This window comes from Clarias gariepinus, chromosome 11 (genome assembly GCF_024256425.1).
Source record: "Clarias gariepinus isolate MV-2021 ecotype Netherlands chromosome 11, CGAR_prim_01v2, whole genome shotgun sequence".
NCBI classification, from domain to species: domain Eukaryota; kingdom Metazoa; phylum Chordata; class Actinopteri; order Siluriformes; family Clariidae; genus Clarias; species Clarias gariepinus.
Window position 1 is genome coordinate 16,806,799 of NC_071110.1, and position 21,605 is coordinate 16,828,403.

General features: G+C 34.5%; 1 protein-coding gene across 2 annotated transcripts; it reads left to right on the forward strand.

Moving 5' to 3' along the window:
- Positions 1–616: 616 nt before the first annotated feature.
- On the forward strand, positions 617–19,822 carry clip3 (CAP-GLY domain containing linker protein 3). Of its 2 annotated transcripts, none has more exons than XM_053506685.1 (14): positions 617–777; positions 3,723–3,873; positions 4,074–4,213; positions 8,472–8,565; positions 9,147–9,308; positions 9,813–9,931; positions 10,066–10,302; positions 12,410–12,545; positions 12,744–12,890; positions 13,739–13,873; positions 16,130–16,253; positions 16,484–16,548; positions 17,169–17,241; positions 17,334–19,822. In XM_053506685.1, exons 2-14 carry the CDS (start codon positions 3,744–3,746, stop codon positions 17,389–17,391), a joined length of 1,620 nt encoding a protein of 539 aa, XP_053362660.1. In that variant the 5' UTR covers positions 617–777; positions 3,723–3,743; the 3' UTR covers positions 17,392–19,822. The 2 variants fall into 2 exon arrangements, with proteins under 2 accessions (XP_053362660.1, XP_053362661.1); XM_053506686.1 differs by having other exon boundaries at positions 17,337–19,822.
- Positions 19,823–21,605: the final 1,783 nt, after the last annotated feature.

The following is a 21,605-nucleotide window of genomic DNA, read 5'->3' on the forward strand; positions in this document are numbered from 1 at the left end:
ATCTAGTGCATTGCAGTGTCTTTTTTTTATTTTTTAAATACACGTGAGCTACTTCCATGATTTGTTTGTAGATCCATTGTCCCTTCTAATCTGTAGAAATTCATAACTCGAATGTTCATAAGTCGGGGACTTACTGTATATGCAATGCTTAAACTGCGTTAAATGTCTTAAAATGTCTATGTTTATAGTAGCAATGTGTCCCACAATTTTTACTAATCTGCATGAAATCCATTTATATTTCATTTATACCCGTCACATTAGCAAAAAAAATTAATAAAATTTAGGGGGGAAAACTCATTTTTAGATACATGATCTTGGCCTACCTTCTATTGAAAGCTGTACTGAAAAACAAGTGTAATGGAGTGAATATTACTGCTGGGTCTAGTGGGTTGAGTTGAGTCAAAGTAGGCAAATGACCAAATAAACAGGATTCTGTTGAGTATTATCCCACTTCCCTACAGAAATGATACATGAGATACTTTTGCTTAAATAACTTGCAAACAAATAAACAAATGGCATCCGGGGTGTGAGAGTGAGATTTCTAGAAGTAGCATCATGTTAGGTTGTTTGCGTGGATGTGATTGGCGCTCAGTGTGGTCCAGCCGTGAGTCATACCAGTGACGCAGGCAGAGAAAGAAGCAACGCAGCAGCAGCATCCACCATCGGTTCACCATCCATCTGACATCCTTCTGTCTATTCTTCTCTCTGAGTCACAGCGGAAAACAAGGGTCTGATAAATAGAGGAAGACGCGATCGGATTTTGCGGCTTGTTATCAGGTACGTTAGACGCTTTCATCCCCGAACAGATGGTGCAGAGCTGAATCGCGGTTTGGACGCTGCTTTCTCCGTCACGGAGCATCCATGTTCTCTTGTTGACACGAATGATGGAAGGTGGGATGTTCATGATCTAACGCACTGCTTCTGTTGCGTTTCGGCTCCTATTTGCAAATTTTGCGTGAGAAATTCGTCGTCTTTTTAGGCGAGGTCGCACACCAAATCCAGCTGCCTGCTCTCATACGCAGTAAATGGGGCGTTTCTCTTTTCTTATTATTGAATAGTTCATTTCCTGTGAGCTTCAAGTATGCTGTAAAACAATTGTGTTATATTAATAGTGTAATCTATATTTTAAAATCCTGTTAAATATTTACATAAAAAGATTAATCCATTTAAAATTTTCCTAGACAGGAAAAAAATACCTAAATAGTGTTTTATAGTTATCAACCAATTATTAATTATTTAACCAAATAATTAATAATTTTTTTCCATGCAAAAGTAGGTGTGTTTTTTGCTTGGTCATAGTCGTGACCAGTTGTGTTTACTGAATAAAAATAGTTATCTTGTGCTATTATCAACATTCTTATATGTCCCAGCCCAGTTATTAACACATTTAAAATTTTGTCACGCTCTAGCATATCCAAGTGTGACTATTTTACACTAATATAAATACTGAGAGCCAAGACCAAAAAATGCCCGTACACCCCTAGGGTTGAGGGTTCGATTCCCACTTTAGATGTGTGTGTGTGCGTGGAGTTTGCACGTTCTCTCCATGCTTAAGGTGCTTTCTCTGGGTATTCCGTTTTCCTCCCACAGCGCAAATACAAGCAGATTGGGCATTAGCCATGACATGCAGATTAGATATGCAGATATTGGCATTCCCCAAATTGCCAGTTTTGTGTCTATGTGCGTGCCCTGTAATAGTTTGGCACACTGTCCAGGACCTCTGTTCCCTCCTTGTCTGCCAAAGTCTCCTGGGATAGGCTCCAGCCCTCCCATCAACGAATTAAACCCTGACCCTCCAATCAGCAGCCCAGGGCCTCAAATGCCTCAGCCACTACTGCCCTGGTTAATAACTCCATGTGTGTATAATGAATTAAGGTTCACATAAAAAAAAACATAAATGTTAAACTGAATGGCATCAAAACAAACACTAGCACAAGAAGAAAGACAAACAGTTAACAGGAACAATAAACTAAAAACATCACAGTCTGACCAAGACAGCACAGTCTGGATTATCTTCCTGACAGGGTGCAAAAGAGAGAGAAAAAAAAACTATTGCCCTGTTACTTTAATAAACATATTGTAGTCACTTTACCACTTTAACTAATTTAATTGCTTCAGTCTTTGGGCATCAGGATCTTATGCTATAGACAAAAAATAATAATCAGAAATAAAATTGCCCTGATTGTCCCATTAGGATTTCTCACAAAATAATTGCTGGCTGGTAGATCAGATACATTTCGTATTAAAGTCCAAATCATATCTTTCTGAATATAAGAGGAAATAATATAAGGAGAAAAAAAACATGCACTTACCATTGCACATCACAGGATCCATTATGATTCTGCTAATGCATTTTTAATGCTAAGCTACAAAAAAAACATGTTCGGTTTTACAGGACACAAAAGTAAGGTCAAAAGTTCAGTGCATTATTTGCCCTTTGGTTTAAGCAGATCAGCTGTGTTCTCTTTGTATTTAAATCTTAACATTTGTTATGATATATGTTTTTAAATTATAGTGTTCAGACGTTTAAAAAATCTAAATACTTTTTTTGGGTGCTAGGGGCCCCTTTCTGGCACTGTCCATGCTCCAGACACCACAATGACGCTGTATTGTGGTATAAGTATAATGAGTTTACTATATTATAATTGTTGTTGTAATTTTTGCTGTTGTTGTTTGCTTAAGAAATAGCTTTGCATAAATCAAATTAATCAAATTACCAGCCTCATCTGCACCAGACCAGTGCTTAACACCTTGAGCTACATGGATTTTTTTTTCGTGGCATTGTTATGGATGTGTTGGTGATTTGATGGTGGTGGCTGCTCAAGTAGTAAAGTACATAACCTATGAACATAATGTTAATACTATAGCAGGTATCAAATTTTTTTTTAAAGGGCAGGCAAGGATATTTATCTAGGATGAAATGATTAACTGTCAGACTGGATTATAAGAAGCATTTTATATACTTTAGCCATATATTTATATTTATATATAGAAAAAACCATATAAGCCATCATGAATGGAATCTTATAGGCATTTTGGAGACTAATTCAGTGATCTGTGACTCACTCCATGTTTCCCCAGACTTTAGACTGTAGGCTATACTTACTTTTACAGGGCAGACACTAATCACAGCTTCCATTACTAAGGGAATTCAATATTCATACTGTCTATATTCTAAGGCAGGTAACAAACTCATGGGTCATGAGTTATATGGGTCAGGACTGATTATAAAAAGCAACAGAAACCTTTACAGAAATCTGACAAAAATAATTGTCATTTATTTTTTTATGTAAATATGACATAAATATGTTTTTAAAATTGTAGTTGAAAACAGCCAGACAAGTCTCATGATTAATCAAACATTATTTTAGAGATGTGAGTCAAATAATCGTTTAAAAAGGAATGTGGTCCTTGTCCAGTCAAGATTTAAGTTATAAGTTATAAGTTATAAATGGTATGCAATCTTTACTTTAGTCCTATGTATATTCATTATTGAAACTATGGAAAAGTAAATTTACTTTTCTCCTACCTAGACTGACCCTTGTGCTGAGGTCTCTCTGTGGGAAACCTTTGATGGAAACTAAATGTATTTGCTTTTCAACCACCCACAGCAAAAAGCAAATTTTTTTTTCAGTGTTTTTTTGCGTGACTTTACCACTCGTTGATTTATTAATGTGGTAACCCCATGCCGCTGTATGATTCACTGTGTGTTCTATTTCCAGGCCAAATTCATATTTAGGAAAATGACTAAAGAGGACACCGCCGATGTAGAGGAGGCCCAACCCACCTCAGAGTTTACCAGTCCTAAACATGAAGCTCGCAAGAAACCCATCGTCCACCCATCTGCCCAGGCCCCACTCCCCAAAGACTACGGTTTGTGTCTAGACATGTTTTTCTCCTTGCACATGTAATGAAAGAAAATGTGTATGCTTTCTTTAACACTCTTTTAAAAGTACTGATGCAAATGTAGAAAATTACATTATAATACATTGACTACGTTTCAATTAAAAGTTTTCACTCTGCTGAAAACCTCTCTCAGTGAAAATCCTAATTTTATTTCTTTGCTATTTTAGCCTTCACATTCTTTGATCCAAATGACCCAGCCTGTTTGGAGATTCTGATGGATCCCTGCACCACCATTCCTGAGCTGTTTGCTATTATCCGTCAATGGGTCCCGCAAGTGCAGCACAAGATTGACATAATTGGTGAAGAGGTGAGAGACAGTCCTTGTGTTTTGCACACCAAACTTCAACATCTTTTCTGTTCTATTCAAAACAATATTGTCAGGTATTTTCTTATTCTATGATTTCAATTAGATTCACTGACAACTAATTGCTAAATGCTACTAATACAACTAAATGCTGCTCATGTCACTTTGCTAAGTAGTTTATCAAATAGTACAGTTGGCATGATACAATTTATCATAATTAATCAATTTATCATAATCTACCTTCATATTATTTTGATTTGATTACCTTTTTACACATTACTATTCTCCCATTTAATGTACTTCCTAACATTGCAGACTCTTGACTTGATATTTAACCTATAAAACCTAGAGCATTTAGCCATTTTTTGCCTTATTATGCTTTAATACATATATATGGAGTCAGGATTGTGCAATAGAGTGTCTTATATCATTTTTTTAGCACAGCCTAGGTAATTCAGGTAAAAATAGGCAAATGAATATAGTAAAAACATATGATCATGTGTTTTTTAAAGACAAAAATAATAGGACCATTTTGTGAGTTCCATATTTTTTCCACATTATTTCCATATTCTGATAGTGATAATGTTTACATTTTCTAAAAGTATTGATAACTTTGGTTATACCTGACATATCCAAACACTCAAACACACAGTTTGACACCTGAAGCCTCCCACATCAACAGCTTGGCACACACACACACACACACACACACACACACACACACACACACACATACAGTATACACACACACACACAGTATACACACACACATACAGTATACACACACACACACTTTTTGTTTTTAACACTTCAAACAAAATCAATTATGTTGATTTTTATTCAGAACCATTGATTGTGTTTGAAGTGTTTATAGTGAATTTTTGGTTGTCATTTTGAAACAGAAGGATAGATGTATTTATCCTGCTGATAAGATGAGTCAGGTTTTTGATGCTGTATAGAAAGTGGTTTTTGGAGTCATGTTGCATTCATGTGCCATTAAGCAATAATAGCCCGTGCATGGCCATTATGTGAGGGTCCTGTAGAGACTACATGGCAAGTTGTGGGGTTATTTTTCTACTTCAATTTTTCTCCATAGTTCATCAACAATTTATTTGCCATTTTCATTCCAGTGATGGTACCACCTCTGAACTACTTGACTACTTGACTGTTTTCAATACTCTTAGTTTTCAATATTGTTTATTGAAAATTGCTAATGTGTGGATCTCTCTCTACCACTATCAGCACACAGCGACTTCTATATTATAGAGATCAATAGAGATGAATGGTGTTGCTTGTATCTCTTGAGACTTACTTTAGAGTAGCTGATGCAGAGATTGATGGCTAAGATGATAAGCCTCCTCCATTAGCCTGTTCTCCCAATTGAGTCTTGCTCTAAATTACTCTTTTGGACAGATCTGTAGGAGAAGGTATTATTTTACAGTGGCTAAGAGTTAGCTTCGGGTGTGCCAATAAACAAAGCATGTTAAGTGTTAGGATAATCACTCAAAAAAGTAATCCATTACAAATTACTGAATACCTTTTGTTTCAAAATGTTATGGAGATGTCTTAACTTACTGTATGACTTATATGGAGATGACTTAACTCATCCTAAACGAACATTAATAAATTAACATTACATGCTTTATTTAACAAAAATAGAAGTATTAGTAAAAGAAGAAAATTCTTCTTTAAATGATGAGTATAAATATAAATGAAATACAAAGCAGTTAAACAAAAATAACTACATATTGCTTTATGTCTTAGACAAATTTACAGGTATCATGTTCAGTATAGATACAATATCATCTCATCTCTCCCTGAATTACTTCACTCCAGATGCTGAATAAGAATGCAGTTTAACCTTCAGTAGTACCCTGGCACACAAATTTAGGTCCTCTTATTGCAAAATGCATTTTCCCTTAAAAATAATGTAAATGAAGATAATCTGTTACAGCCACCCAAACAATATTGCCAATATTGCCAATTTTCCACACTACAACTTTATTTTTGCATATAAAAGCAATCTAAACATTCAGATGTAGTAACATATGAAATAAATAGACATTAAAACTCACTTACCTTAATTTATGAAAGTGGCTCTGTTCTTCTTCTTCCTACTGTCCTTGGTACCATTCTTGGGACCCATAGTGCTATACTGTATGTCTTGCAAAAAATGCAAAAAATAAACATATGGCTCAAGCAAGGTTTGATCAGCTATTGGAAGTATGCACAGTTTATTTATATATAAAGACAAAAAAACATATAAGCCATCATGAATGTAACCTTATAAGCATTCTGGAAACTAATTCAGTGATCTGCGACTCACTTCATGTTTCCCCAGACTTCAGACTGCAGGCTATACTTACTGTTACAGGGCAGACACTAATTACAGCTTCCATTACTAAGGGAATTTAATATTCATACTGTCTATATTCTAAGGCAGGTAACAAACTCAGACAGTACTATGGGTCAGGACTGACTATAAAAAGCAACAGATTTACCTTTACATAAATCTGAAAAAAAATAATTGCCACATATTTTTTTATGTAAATATGAAATAAATATGTTTTTAAAATATTGTAGTTGATCATATAGCCAGACAAGTCTCATGATTAATTAAACAGGACATTATTTGTAGATGCGAGTCAAAGAATTGTTTAAAAAGGAATGTGGTCCTTGTCCAGTCAAGGTTTAAGTTATAAGTTATAAAGAGTCTGCAATCTCTTCTTTAGTCCTATGTATATTTATTAATGAAACTATGGAAAAGTAAATGTACAAAAAATATATATAAATGGATAAAACTATTTTAATCAGCTACTGGAAGTACACACAACCGGACGTATGCACAAACGACTCGGTCACTGTATGCCGGGGCAAATTCCATGATTGTCAGATTTCAAAATTTAAGTTCAGGTAAAACAAACTCAAAGCGGGCTGTTCGTATGCCAAGGTACCACTGTATTTGTATATGGTTGGGTTATATGAGCATTGTTTCCCTAGGCATTGGTGTTTTTATTTATTGTTGGTTTAGCATAGAAACTGTTTTATTTTATTTTTATTTTTTTCGTTTGTTTTTTAGGAAAAAGAAAAAAGAATTTTGCTATGAAATAGGCAGCCACAATAAATGTATTGCTTTCTCAATAAAAAGTACTATAATTAATTTATAAGTAATTTTTTTGTATATTTTTGTATATGTTTATGATCTGTGTGTAATACAAAAAAATATCTTCAGTTACTTAGAATCTTAATAATGATATTGTTGCTGCTAGACAAAGATTTATCAGCATAAAAAGAAAAAAAGAAAGAAAAAAGCTGGCCAAACTTTAGTGTTTCATCTCCCATACTACTCTTCTGTAATGGTTTGATATTTTGTTGTTATAATTGTGATTATTGGTATAATATAATAATAATCAGCATAATAATAATAATCATAATCATCATCATTATCATCAAACTATACTAATAATAATAATAATAGTAATAATAATAACAAATCCTAACAGGTGTGTCATTTGCGTTCACTGATTATTTATATAAGGTTTGTACTTTAGCCAGAACGTAGTACGACATGGATGTGGAAGCAGTGTTATGTGTGTGTGCTAGTGCAATAAAACATATTTTTGTCACAAAAATTGAACAATAATGATGATTTTAATGTTGATAAAAATAATCGTGTTAATTATTGTGGCTATAATTGTGCAGCCCTAACTGCTAGAGAGAGCAATTGCATAATTATGCATTTTAGATTTTACATGATGTTGCAAGACTGTTTAACACTGCCACTCTATCAAACCCCATCCTCCATGTATAAACACTCAGATACTTGCACAAAATGGCTACCCATTCTAAGTGGAGCTCTGTGAAAGAATAGTGGAAAGTGTAAGTGATACAGCTGTGTGAATGACTCAGCAGAACTGTATTCCCATTTCATTTGTCACTTCTGCTGAATCATTATTAGGTATAAAAAGTTAATCCTGCTAATGGCCATTCAGTCATATTTCCAGGCTGTAGTTCTGTGCGGCTGTTATTCTTTTCCCTATTAATCAGCACTGGCACAGCAGTGGTTAAAACATTGGACTAGAATGTCATCAGAAAGTCATGAGTTTAAGTCCCAACCCTGCCAAGCTACAGGGCCTTTGAGCAAGGTGCTTATCCTCAACTGCTCAGTTATATAAATGAGATAAATATAAGTTGCTCTGGATAAGGATGTCTGTCAAAAGTCATGAATGTAAAGCTAAGCTCTTGCCTTTTTTTCTTGCAGATTTTAAAGCGCGGATGTCATGTTAATGACCGCGATGGACTGACAGACATGACTCTACTACACTACAGCTGCAAAGCAGGAGCTCATGGAGTGGGTAAGTGACTAGTCATGGTTTCATGGTCTGGAATGAGAACTTCTCCTTTAAAGATATGTGTGTTTTAGGGTAAATTTAGTTATTGTTTGTTTTCTCTGATGAAAAACATCAGTTAAATATATTACATATTAACATGCCAAAGGATGCTAAAGGAGTAGGGTACATAAGATTTGCTAAGTTGTAACAATTGTACATTTCATTAAAAAAAAAAAAATAATAATGCTTTAACATCTAAAAATAAACAAGTGACTAGTACTAAATAACAATACATTTTAACAATACACTAAAAGCAGTAGCTGGGTGTGGTAAATTGGCCACGGAACGAACTTGGGCCTTTAAAAGCAGTGTCAGACGAGACATCCACAACTGACCTATTAGTCCCCATAAAAGCTTAAAAGCCAGATTTTTAAATCCGCTTTTTCTGTTTTGACTTTAGAAAAAAAAATATATTCAGGTGCGAATATTCAGAAGATGCTAAGCACTAATTTTTGACACCCATGCATATCACAGACAAATTTTTAGAAAGAACTGTATTTTTGTATATAATTTGTTTTTGGTTTTATTTTTTTGTGGATTTTCAGGAGACCCCGAGGCAGCTCTCAGACTGACCAATCAGCTAATTGCTCTGGGTGCAGATGTCAGCCTTCGCAGTCGTTGGACTAACATGAATGCACTCCACTATGCTGCTTACTTCGATGTTCCTGAGCTGATCCGGGTTCTCCTGAAAGCTTCTAAACCTAAAGGTCAGGTTACATACAATCACAATATATCAAAGGTATTAAAACCTTTGATATATTGGAACTGTGTCAAATTACCAGGTCTGCATATTTGAACACTATCCCAGGTAAGTACACTAAAGAGGGAAATACTCCTGGGAAATATGGTTCATACATCTTTTTTCTATAGATCCTTGTTTATTCATTGATATATTATTTATATATTTACAGAAAATGCAGTAATCACACTTTTTAAGATTTAACATATTACATTATAATTTAATTTCAAATAGCAACTTTCGGCTGATGCAGAACGTAAATAATTCTTAAAATGTAATTTGATTTTTTTTATATTCATTTTATTTTCATGATGATTGTAAATGCCATATTTGACCTGAGTTTATATTTGTTGTTCAAAAAATTGAAGAACTGATGACACTGCAAAACCCATAAAACACTGATAATAAAGGATGTAATGTTCATTCAAAGCTGTGTGGCATCTCATTATTTTCCTGTGTTTTTTTTTCTTAGTACTCAACTCTACTTGCAGTGACTTTTACTATGGCACTGCCCTGCACATTGCTGCCTCCAACCTCTGCTTGGGAGCTGTCAAGTGTCTTCTGGAGCATGGAGCCAACCCTTCTGTCAGAGTACGAGTCGTTAGTTTTATTGTTATTATCAAAGTCTCTTTAATGCTCTTAATTCAATGTGTTTTTAGACCCATTCATTATTAATCATTTTCAATCATTGTTTTTCCATATGAAAATATTTACCACATTGCCAGAATGATAAAGGGCAAGTTCCTGCTGATGTGGTTCCTGATCCCATGGACATGAGTCTGGATAAAGCAGAAGCAGCTATGGTGGCTAAAGAGCTCAAGCAACTACTGTTAGATGCTTTGCCTCTCAGCTGTAATCTACCCCGTGTCACACTGCCCAACTATGACAACATTCCTGGCAACCTCATGCTGTCTTCTCTTGGCCTAAAATTGGGTGACAGAGTGGTTCTGGATGACATGAAGGTGAGTGGGAGACAGAAGAATAAAACATAAAGGCATGAAAAATGTATTGTGATGAAGACAGTAACAAAGTTATTGGCAAAGCTACATGTTGCCCACTGTAATGTGTGATGAGTACAGTAAGTGACGCAACCAAATTGTTATTCAACAGTCTGTCAGCAAATACTTGCATAAGCCATTTAAGTATTTATTGACAAAACAATAGTTGAGGTTGGAAGTGACATGATACAGTACGTTGGGTGCTAAAGATTCACAGCATCTATTCTTCTGGATTTTTAATTATTTAAATTTGTGTCCGTTTCTGCAGATAACACTTTTCATAGTTGGTTGCTTATTATATTATATTCTTCAAGACAAAAAAAAAATTTCTGTAGCAATTAGCACAGTCATTTTTGCCCAGTTTTATTCTAGGCACTCCGTGTCCAGATGCTTAGTTAAATCCATTTCTCTTTTAAAAGTAAAATAATGCATGGCACAAGTAATCAATACCACATTTTATGCCACAGTGCCTCTTTTGAAATAGGGTAGGTTTACCCATGAGTAATCTTTTTCTCACACACACTCTTTCTGACTTTAAATAAAGAGTTTGTGAGAACCTATGTGAACACAAACACGATGTAGTTTCATATTTCAGCAAGTGTTTTTTCAGTTCTACCCATGTCTGCAAGTGTTTTCCTCCCACCTCACAAAACATGCTGCAAAATATATTAATTAAATAAGCTCAGTGGTTTTATATTATTTGCCTTATTTCTTTTTTGTGTTGTTTAAGGACATGACTGAAGAGTAAAACTTAACCTTATTTCATCTAGCAAGATGTCCAAAGTCAAATTCAGTCACTCAACCTGAGTAAATATATATAATAGACCGTAGGTCCACATTGTTTATTTTAATGTTTTACCAGTATTATTGGCATGATGTTAGGCACCATGTTATGTGTAACTAGTACAGCCAGGACAATGTGGTTTCGAAAAACATGGACTTTAACCTACGACATGTACCCTCAGGTCATGTGACCTGATTATTGGTTGCGCACACCTGACCTTAAACACAGCTACCCTAACCCACTGTTTAAAAAGGCTTGAACTTTACAGTCCCATTGCAAATAATATGCATTTTAGTGTGATTTCAATAATTAATTAACAGCTTTTTACTAATACATGTGGGTGTGATAGAATAGAAAAAAGACTAAAATGTACAGGACAGTGGGTCCTCCAGGGCAAGAGTTAAAAAACACTTAAAAAAATTGTATCAACATTACTGTACCCTGACCCTTTGCTGTTTTATTTATTTTATTTTTAAAGTTTCTAAGTCAAAGTTTACCTCTCCTTGCTTCCTGGAACTCTTGGCAACAATTATGCAATAACTACAATTCAAGAATATTAACCCTGTCATTTTAAACAAAAGACAGATATGACACAAAACATTTTTGTATGAAATTCAGATTATGAAAGAAAAGCAGCAAAGTACCAGGATAAAAAAAAACAAAGCAGCACGCCTTAAAAATAAAACAAATGAAAAACAGAAGGGCAAAAATATTAAGTGTAGATGACTGAATGAAAGTTATTTTCAGTGATTTCATGACTCTTGACAAAGAAATGGTGCTTCAACATTTGTCTGGTTTCATTTTAATAAAACATTTGAAGAATGACTCTGTGATGAAAACAATAAAATTTCCAGACAAATTTATGATATGGGGTTACGTGTCTGGTAAAGGACCTGGGGACAACTTAACAGTCATTGTGCAAGTGTACTTCCACATTTTGGACACTTGTCTCACTCCATCAAGTGAAAATAGATTTGGTGAAGAAGTCATTATTTAGAATGATAATGCATCTTGTCATAGTCAGGCAGGGCATCTCAACTGAATGCATTACCAGCAAGAAGATAAAAAATGTTTTGTGGAAATTTTGCTAAGAAAGTGGAATAGAAGCAGAGCGTGCATGCTCCCTTTTCTGCCTGTCTGTGTCTGTAAATGTATCACTTCATATTTTATATAGCAACCCAGCTTTCCTGAAGATGGGATCATTAAATCTTATACCTTTGTTAGAATTTTAAAACTAGACTATTTTTTTTCTTTTATGTTAATTTATCAGACTGTCTTCTTCCTCAGATGGGCACGCTTCGTTTCTGTGGAACCACAGAGTTCGCAAGTGGTCAGTGGGTTGGCATTGAGCTGGACGAGCCAGAGGGCAAGAATGATGGAAGTGTGGGTGGAGTCCGCTACTTCATCTGTCCTCCCAAACTGGGTACTTATATCTTTGCCTTGACCAATATTAAAGAATATTCAATAAATCATAAAGACATTTGACATTTTATGAAATCCAAGTTCTTTAATGAATTTTGTTAAAATTTGAAAAACACACTGTTTAATAAAAAATATATAGTGTTATATTTGTATTATTATTAATATTATTATTATTATTATTAATATTATTTTGTTATAGGAATCTTTGCGCCTGTATCCAAAATAAAAAAAGCAGTGGATCAAGCTCCTTCCTCCGTTACCTCCACTCCCAAAACCCCCCGCATGGACTTTTCCCGTGTCACTGGCAAAATCAAGAAAGAGAAAAAAGAAAAAGATCGTGAAAAGTGTGAGTGAAATAATAAAATATCTCCAAACATTTTAACCATATTTTTACACAACTTCAAGAATGCTGATGTTTACAGCAACACCCCTGGTGTATTATATTGTCACTTATCTGTGTTCAAATAAAATTAAATTCTAATAATAATTCATATGATTAAGATTATAGTTCATATAATTAAAATCAGGCAACACAGCTTTATATCCATCTCTGGCTTCTTTAGAAACTACTTTTGTTTGACAAAGCTAAAATAAATTATTTGTGTATAAAAAAATTATTGTTGTGTTAGAAATGTCAGTGGATATTAATTTCCTCTTTGTATAAAGAAAACGTTTGTATAAAAACAATATAAAACAAAGATAATGTCAAGAAAGATAGCCTTCTTCTCTCTCAAGCCGTTGGTGGGAAGGAAAAGCTACATGAGATGACAATAGGAAGAACTTTGAGAGAAACCAGACTCAAAGGGAAACTTATTCACATTTGGGTGATACCACATAGTACAATCATAAATTAATCAGGTTCATTTATATAGCAAGAGGAAAGGTGTTTGATATGAAGCCCATTTGCTCATGGAGACTCGGGTACAAAACTGTTAGTGGCAGTTTCAGTTGTAAAACTATTGTGTCACTGCATTCACAAGTCATCACAGAAAAACTGCCGGCAAAAATCCAGTCCAAGGCAATCTTCATAGCCAGCTTTCACATCTGTTTTGAACCTTGCCAAATGGTCTTTAACGCAGTACTCAGATATTTACCCAGGCCCCTACTGTGAAAGCAACCTTAGGCTCATCAGATTAAATTTATGAAAGAAAGGCTTTGAATAAATTAAAAACCATGCCCCTATTTCTTCTCTAGCTTTAAGGAAGAAATCTCTGTCAGTGGCCAGTCTGGATCCTGATGGGGTCAAGATTGAAGTGGGAGACCAAGTTCTGGTTGCTGGACAGAAACAAGGAATTGTGCGTTTTTATGGCAAAACAGACTTTGCACCAGGTATGTCAGCTGTCCTATCATTTCTAAGCTATTGAATGATGCAAACATACATTGTCTTGCATTAAGTACAAAAAGAATTTATGGAGATTTGCAATTACTGGAATTGGGTTAAGAATTGTCCAACATTTGTACATGTGCTGAACCTTTAACCATTTGGTCAGAAATAAAACTCATAAATGGAGATTACTTAAATTGTTAGTAAAGAATGGGTCAAAAACAATTACAGTAGAAATCACATACAGTATATGTTTAATAGTGAAATATTCCCATCACTTTGAAATCTTTTCCAGCTTTGTGTAAATCAACAATGTTTATTCATAGGTTCTCCTGAAAGCTCTTTTTGGCAAGGCATGGCTCACGTCAGCGTATTCGTATTGTGTGGAGCAAACTCAAAGACTAAAGGCGTGGTTATTAATCAATTACAGTAGCTCTAGTCCACACCTTCAAAGTCAATTTCTTAACATGACTACAGGTACTGTATACTAACAGCTGACTCCAATTAACTTTTTTGAGGTCATTAACTCAAGGATTGATATACTTCCACTAGCACTATAAGTTTTTTATGATTGTTCTCAATAAAGACATGAGAGATTAGAGTTTTTGTGTTATTATTTTTGGCACATTATATTTGTCAATACTCTTAACTCAAGAAAAATATCAGATCACATTTTATGACTAATTGATCCAGAAATTCATGAAATTCCAAAAGATTTACATACTTTTTTTTGCCACTGTAATTGATAATCAATGTTATTCGATTTACATGGCAGTGATGTTAATGTAATGTGTGACAATCGTCCTAGTTTTAGGCTAGTTAAGGAGACATATTATTTTTTTTATCACTTTTTAATCATTTTTAGACAGATATGTTTCCAGATACCATTTACAGACAGAAAAAGCGCATAAAAAAACATTTCCCGCCATTTATCGTTTTTCTATTTTTTGATTGCTTAGGGCTTAAACAAATAAATCAGATTTGCCCTCTATTGTGACCTCATATACCAAGAACCCTTCCCTTGGCTTAATCTTTAGGGTTACCCAGTTCTTTCCAGCTGTGGTGTTCTCTGGAAGGCATTAGTGACTAGTGGCTAAAGGCTAATGCTTAATAAGGTCCCGAATATAAAAATATGTCGTCCCTGTATTCTAATCGACTAAAAACATGCACTTCCTCAACAGGGCTTTTGGTGGACAGTCCATTTAAAGCTACATATACTGAAACAGCATTTGGAAAAGAAATGAACTCAAAAATCAAGCATGCCAGAATGCATGATCTGAGTTATAGTTTAGCTAAAGAATTAACAGACACATTTAAAAGACCTCTAACGTAAAAAGTAACATAAAGTGCATCTCAAAAAAAAAATCATGTAGCAATGTTTTTGTGACACAAAGTCAAAAAATTAATGTGTTATATTCTGGTTACAAGGAAAGTAAAACATTTTAAGCGTTTTATTTAAATTTGCTGATAACAGTTTGCTGCTCCTGAAAATTTAAAATCTAGTATCTTCAGTTGATAGAGGAGTTAATTTTATGTATATTTTGAGTAAATTACTGTTCATTCAGGATAAATCCCATGTATTCTGTCTAGTTCATTATATACAACCACAATCATGGGGAAGAGTGCTGATTTGACAGTTGTTCTATTGAAGCATTCCAATTCCAGTGGGAAGTTTCTATAGTCAGTAATAAGTTTGCGTGCCATCTGCTGGCGGTGGGCCACTGTATTTTATCAAGTCCAAAGTAAACACAGCCATCTACCACGACAAAACCACTGCTAACTGGTTTGCTGTATATGACATTTATATATATATATATATATATATATATATATATATATATATATTTTTTTTTTTTTTTTTTTCATTCTGTGACCTGTAATCATCAAAAGTTAAAAAAAAGGCTTGAAATATTTCACTTGACATGTAATTAATCTAGAATATATGAAAGTTTTACTTTTTAAATTAAATAACCCTTCCACAATATTACCTTCTTTTAACACGTTGAAGTGATAACATGAGGATATGAGGATTTTTTTAGTTATGGATATAGACTGTAACCATATTCATTGGGAATAGATAAAATATTTGGCACATTCAGCATAGTCGAACTGGCTCCAGGTTTTTTTTTTTTTCCATTGTTGCATTAATAAGGTCAAATTAAAATCCTTTGAGCTTTATGTTAAGTGCAAGTATAAATGCAGTGTATGTCATAAGAATCATGCTGACAACTGTATCTAAGTTGGTCTGGGTTCTCCGCTAGGCTTTTGGTTTGGTGTAGAATTGGAGCAGCCCACTGGAAAACATGATGGCTCTGTGTTCGGAGTTCGCTACTTCAGCTGCCTGCCCAAATATGGAGTGTTTGCACCACCTTCACGTGTTCAGAGGTAGAATATTATCAAATGACACTATGGGTGTGTTGTTTGGAAACAGATTCATTCTTCCTAGCTAAACTAATTATATTCTCTCATTTCTGTAAAACTAACACAACATATCATATGCCATTGTATTTTAAGTATATTTGAATTTTAAGTTTAAATATTCTCTAGCATTGGTATATTGTTTTATTCTGTTTTAAAATATCTGATTGTAAAGCAGGACTTTTTATAATCGCCAGAATTGGAGGGCCAAAAGAATCCCAGGGTGATGGGAAGCTGGTGAAGAAAGTTCACCAGGTGACTAGTAAGTATAAGGGAGAAGGTTATCTTTTGCCGACCATCCTCTAAAAATTGTATTTAATTTATAGTTTTCCTCTTTATATGATGTATTTTTAGATTAGCTTGCAAATTTTCTATATGCTATACATATGCAACACTTTATATTTGGCATTAGAGATTTTTGTGTACAGTTGATCCTTGGATTGCGAGTAACTTGGTCTGTGAGCATTTTGTAACACAAGCAAAAACTTTTAAATAAATTTTAACGTAGTGTGTGTGCGTGCAGTGCACTTTCGGCAGCACTTTACCCTTGAAAAGAACGACAAAGACACACCAAGTGTCTCACACTCACACACACACTAACGTAAACACTGCTCTGTGAGGTTTCTTTTCAATTATATTTGATATACAAGCACGCTTCCGGAACAAATTATGGCCGCAATCTAGGGTTAACTGTATATTCTATTTAACCTATTAAGCTCCACCTTTTGGATTTAGAATGTAACAGGTATTCCAATGATTGTGCTGATTCCACTTACAGAACATAGTGTATAGAAAGGTGAAATCCATCTCATAGAAAACTGCATGTAAAGTTGTTATATTTGAAATTATTGATATTATGTGATTAATATGTGAATTCCCTAGTGTCGCAGCCAAAACGTAACTTCAGTGCGATGAGGTCTCCCAAAGACATCACATCTGAGAACTCCATATCTAGGTATGCTGAAAATTTCAGAAATGTCTATTTCTAGAAAATCTTAAGGCCCAGAAATAATGTAACACCAAAATTTCATCTCTAACCTTTTTCAGCAGGTTGCTGTTCTGTTGCTGGTTCCCCTGGATGTTACGTGCTGAGATGCAATCCTAAATTCCCTACTTATTACTCCCACCATCTTTCTGTTCCTTTTTAATCAATACAGTTCCCCTCTCACTGTTCAACCATTTACATTTATTAATTTGTAAAAAAAGCAACATACAAATGAGACACAGTGTTATCCTAACATGGAGCTAAGGTTTAAAGATTTCGCTCAAGGGTCCATCAAATCATTGGCAGTTAAACTCCTGATCTTCCTATAACTAGCTCAAAATCTTAAAGCACTGAGCTAGCACTGCCTGAGCACACATGCATCATTAACTTGAGCTTTTCTCTAGGAATCATGCAGACTATAAGAGGCACAAATGTGCAAGGTCTCTTTCCCAGCCTTTCCCTATGACTGCAGTTCAATAGCAAAAACTAGTGCCTTGTAAAGAAACAGTGTCCTGCATTCCATTTGTTAAATGATCAGTCAAAAATTACATATCTTAAATTGTGAATTAGGGAAAAGTAACTCTAACAAAAGCCATTTATCAGTACACAAAGAATGTAGGTAATTTTATGTTGGCGAAAATCACCCTAAAATGAAGACCACAAAAACTTACACACAGATATATTTGTGGGCTTTGGTTGTGTCTTTTTGTTTTAAAAAGCTAATTTAAGGTTAAAGCAAGTTTAGGTTAAACACATGCCCTGGCCTAAAATTCATAATGGTTGCTGTTGCTTCATTGTGCACGGTTAGAATTTTAATGTTCAGTAGAAAACTAAGCTTTTAAATGCCTTCTCATTAGTTTGATTTGTATTCATAGTTTGTAAATGTATAATTAATGTAAAACCAAGAGGTGTTTAATTTACACATACAACAGCATAAAGCAACAGCAAATTGTCCAAAGCTACAGGAGACAGAATTTATTGTTATTGGAATTGCTGTCCCCAACGCAATTATGCATTATATTCGTATTGATGTGCTCTGCATGAAAATAAGCAGATATTCATAAAGGGCAACTAATAACTCTGTTATTAACAATTGTACACACTACCACACTACACTACATACTCTAGTTGGTTGATTAATAAACTTGTATAATTCTGTAATTTTCTACGTAAATCAAAAGAATAGGACACATACTCCTCTAGTATAATAACCTGTGCTAAAGAATAAATGTTCAATTAATTAACTAATCCATTAGATTATATAATGCAGTACAATAAAAACAGATTTACCTATGAGTTTTAAAAAGACTTAATTTTGTGAGTCAATGATCAAGTAATACCCAAATATTCTACAATAAATAGTTGTAAATAATTTTGTGAAACATCTCTCTATAGATATCTCATTTCAGTTTTAATGGATCTTATAAATGCTCCATTTCAGCACTTCTAATAGTGAGGAAAGTGTGTAAATATATTTGTCAACAAGTGCTTAGTAAAAAAAACAGCAATAGTTAATCTCTGTCCTCTTTCTCTTTGAATATGGCTGACATATTAGTGTATGTAAGCACAGCATGACTGAGAGCTCCAGTCTCTCAACACTCAGCCCTTAACTAATTGAACTGCTTTGGATCATCTCCGTTATGTTCATCACAAACAGATTTATGAGGAATTGACTCATCACTGGTCTACAGGGTTTGGGAAACAGTGGGGGAGGGGGGCAATTTGATAAACAAAACTGCAAAAAAAGTCAAATACAACACTGCTTAACAGATCTAGGTCTTTCTTTTTTCCTGTAGTGTTGACTTACTCATGTACTATTGAATTTGTGTAGTGCAAACATTGTCTCTGTAGTGATATGAGACCTAGTGAAAGGCATTTAAGATTGAGTGCAAAGCATCCTACAGTATAACCAGTAGTAAACACAATCACTGCAATGTGGCGATTTGTGACAAGTGTATTGTTTTAGGGTGACTTTTTAAGCTATACATACTTCAGTAAAAACTACTATACATGTTCCAACAAAATACTATTACTTTACTTTTTTAAATAAACATTTTAAATAATTCATTTGCAAAAGAAATAATGGGTAGATATTTTAACTGAAGTTTAGAGTGTATGAAATATCTGTTTCATTCCTTGTTCGGTCAAGAGATGGAAAAAAATATATATGTCTAATGCATTTTGTTAATCTACCCAGTCATATAGGCTACTTAATATGATTAATTTGTAAACATTTATTTGTCCAAGAAGATATATTTTGATAATTTCACTATGTATTTTTAATGTGCATCAGTTGGGCAACCTGGTGACAGTATCCATGTTTATGTGTTCATGTGAACTATTTAAAACAAGAAATATTTGTGATGATTGTTATGCTTAGAGTGAGCTCTGGGTTTGCTTACTAGGCTACTGCATGCAGTTATTATGAATTTGTGGTTTCTTTTTTCTTTCGTAGCAATGTATTAGCATGTTAATAACATCAAGTGGGAATTTTCCCACTCTGGATGTACCATTAATAGATATGCCATAAATAAACATTTGGTGTTTCCTACATGGATTCCTGTTATTATTTGCAGAAGCCGTAAGCATTTAAATAGGCTAAATATACAGTAACTGTTGGTTTGACAACATACAAAACTGCATTAGGGTTTATGTAAACCATCAAGCTTTATTTAGTTAAAAACAGATGTTCTGCTGTAAATATAATATAAAATAAATAAAAGTTGTTTAAGGCTCCGGTGAATCACTTGGGGTTTTCTGCCTCTTGCGTCGAGCCCGGCGATTTTTGAACCATACCTACAAGAGAGAGGGGCAAAACGGCTTTTTAGTATTACATTCAAACATTAAATAATACATCACATCAAACACAATGCCACATAAATTTGATGCCGACAAGAAAAAAACACAAGTTTGTTGTCGAACATTAGCATGCTGTTTAACAACAGATTTGTTGCATTCACAAAAGCATTGTCGATTGAATTAGTATTTGGCGCCCTCTGCTGTCTACATGGTAAGTTGCACCTACAACCCAATCTAAACACCAGCAAGCCTTGTGAGTGTTCACGCTTTGCCTTATTATGTTTACATATAAGTTGCGAAATATGTTTATAATGTAATAAAATGTTACAGAGTTGAGGTTTGAATGGTCTTCATTAGCGGTTATCTTACCCGGACTGTCTCTTCACTGAGGCCCGCGCTTCTCGCCAGCTGTGCACGAGCTTCCGCAGTCGGATAGTCGGTGATGTTGAAGAGATGATCGAGCTGCTTCACTTGGCTCTCAGTAAACACTGTCCTTATACGGTTTCGTTGCCTGTGCAGAGGACTTTCCTGATGATCTTCATCTGTATTAACAGAAATGTGTAAAATTTGTAAATTAATCACAATGCATAAAATATTAAGCGTATACTGCATAGTCATTGATAAAACTGAATATTATCTTCAACGCAAGAAAGATCTATTTTTTGTAAATTTTGGTAATCTTCAGTTTTGTATTAGTAGAGGAAAATATAAAGCTACATATAGGCATAACCTATTTATGAGGAAATTTCTTAAACGTATTACGTTACACACACATTTGCTATTTGGCAAATAAATAAATAAATAAATAAATAAATAAATATTACCTGGCTGGGCATGATGCCAGTGCTCCCCGTGGCGGTAACCCATGTTAAAATTGGTCTGATAGTAAGTGACAGGTCCACAGCAGTGGAAAGTGTTATAACAAGCTGCTCTGTCGTAGATGCAAGCGCAGGGCGCAGGGTAAGCCATCACTGCCACCCCGCTTGTCTGAAGGTTAAATCCACTCGCTGAAGGAAGGTTCACTTCCCTGAAATCTTCCTGAAGTGTCTCCGATGCTGCATGAAAGTCTGCATGTGTATGAGTTCCCGTCCTTTCTCCCAGAATGTAGTCAATAGTGAAGTTGGAGAACTTCGATGTATCCATGTTCATTTCTCAGTTATCTTCTAATCTTGAAATCCTAGTTCTTGTGAGTCTCAAGTTGTTCTGGTTCAGACTAAAGTAAGACTGATATTTATTCTCTCCACCATCTTAACTCCAGAGTTAGGATTAATACCTCTATTATTGGTCAATTATCACCTCTGTGTTCATAGTGGAAGTACAAAGGTTCTTCAAAGGGCCACTACAAGGCAATTATCTTTTGATAAGACCCTTGAAGCAGCTTGAAATCCTTTGTACTTTTAAGTTTTGATTACTTTGACACTTTTTTGTTCAAGAGTTAAAACTAAAATTCCTCTTAACTGTTGTAAGCCTATAAGCAGGTCCAATTTAAGATTCTGTAAAATGTTAAATACGGATTACAATAAGAGTATGTACTT

What these genes read in the sequence shown, in the direction of transcription:
- clip3 (XM_053506685.1), top strand. Translation starts at nt 3,744, where the DNA reads ATGACTAAAGAGGACACCGCCGATGTAGAGGAGGCCCAACCCACCTCA. An exon ending in CAAAACAGACTTTGCACCAG is followed by an intron (nt 13,874 to 16,129) that starts GTATGTCAGCTG and finishes GTTCTCCGCTAG; the next exon opens with GCTTTTGGTTTGGTGTAGAA. An exon ending in GAAAGTTCACCAGGTGACTA is followed by an intron (nt 16,549 to 17,168) that starts GTAAGTATAAGG and finishes TGAATTCCCTAG; the next exon opens with TGTCGCAGCCAAAACGTAAC.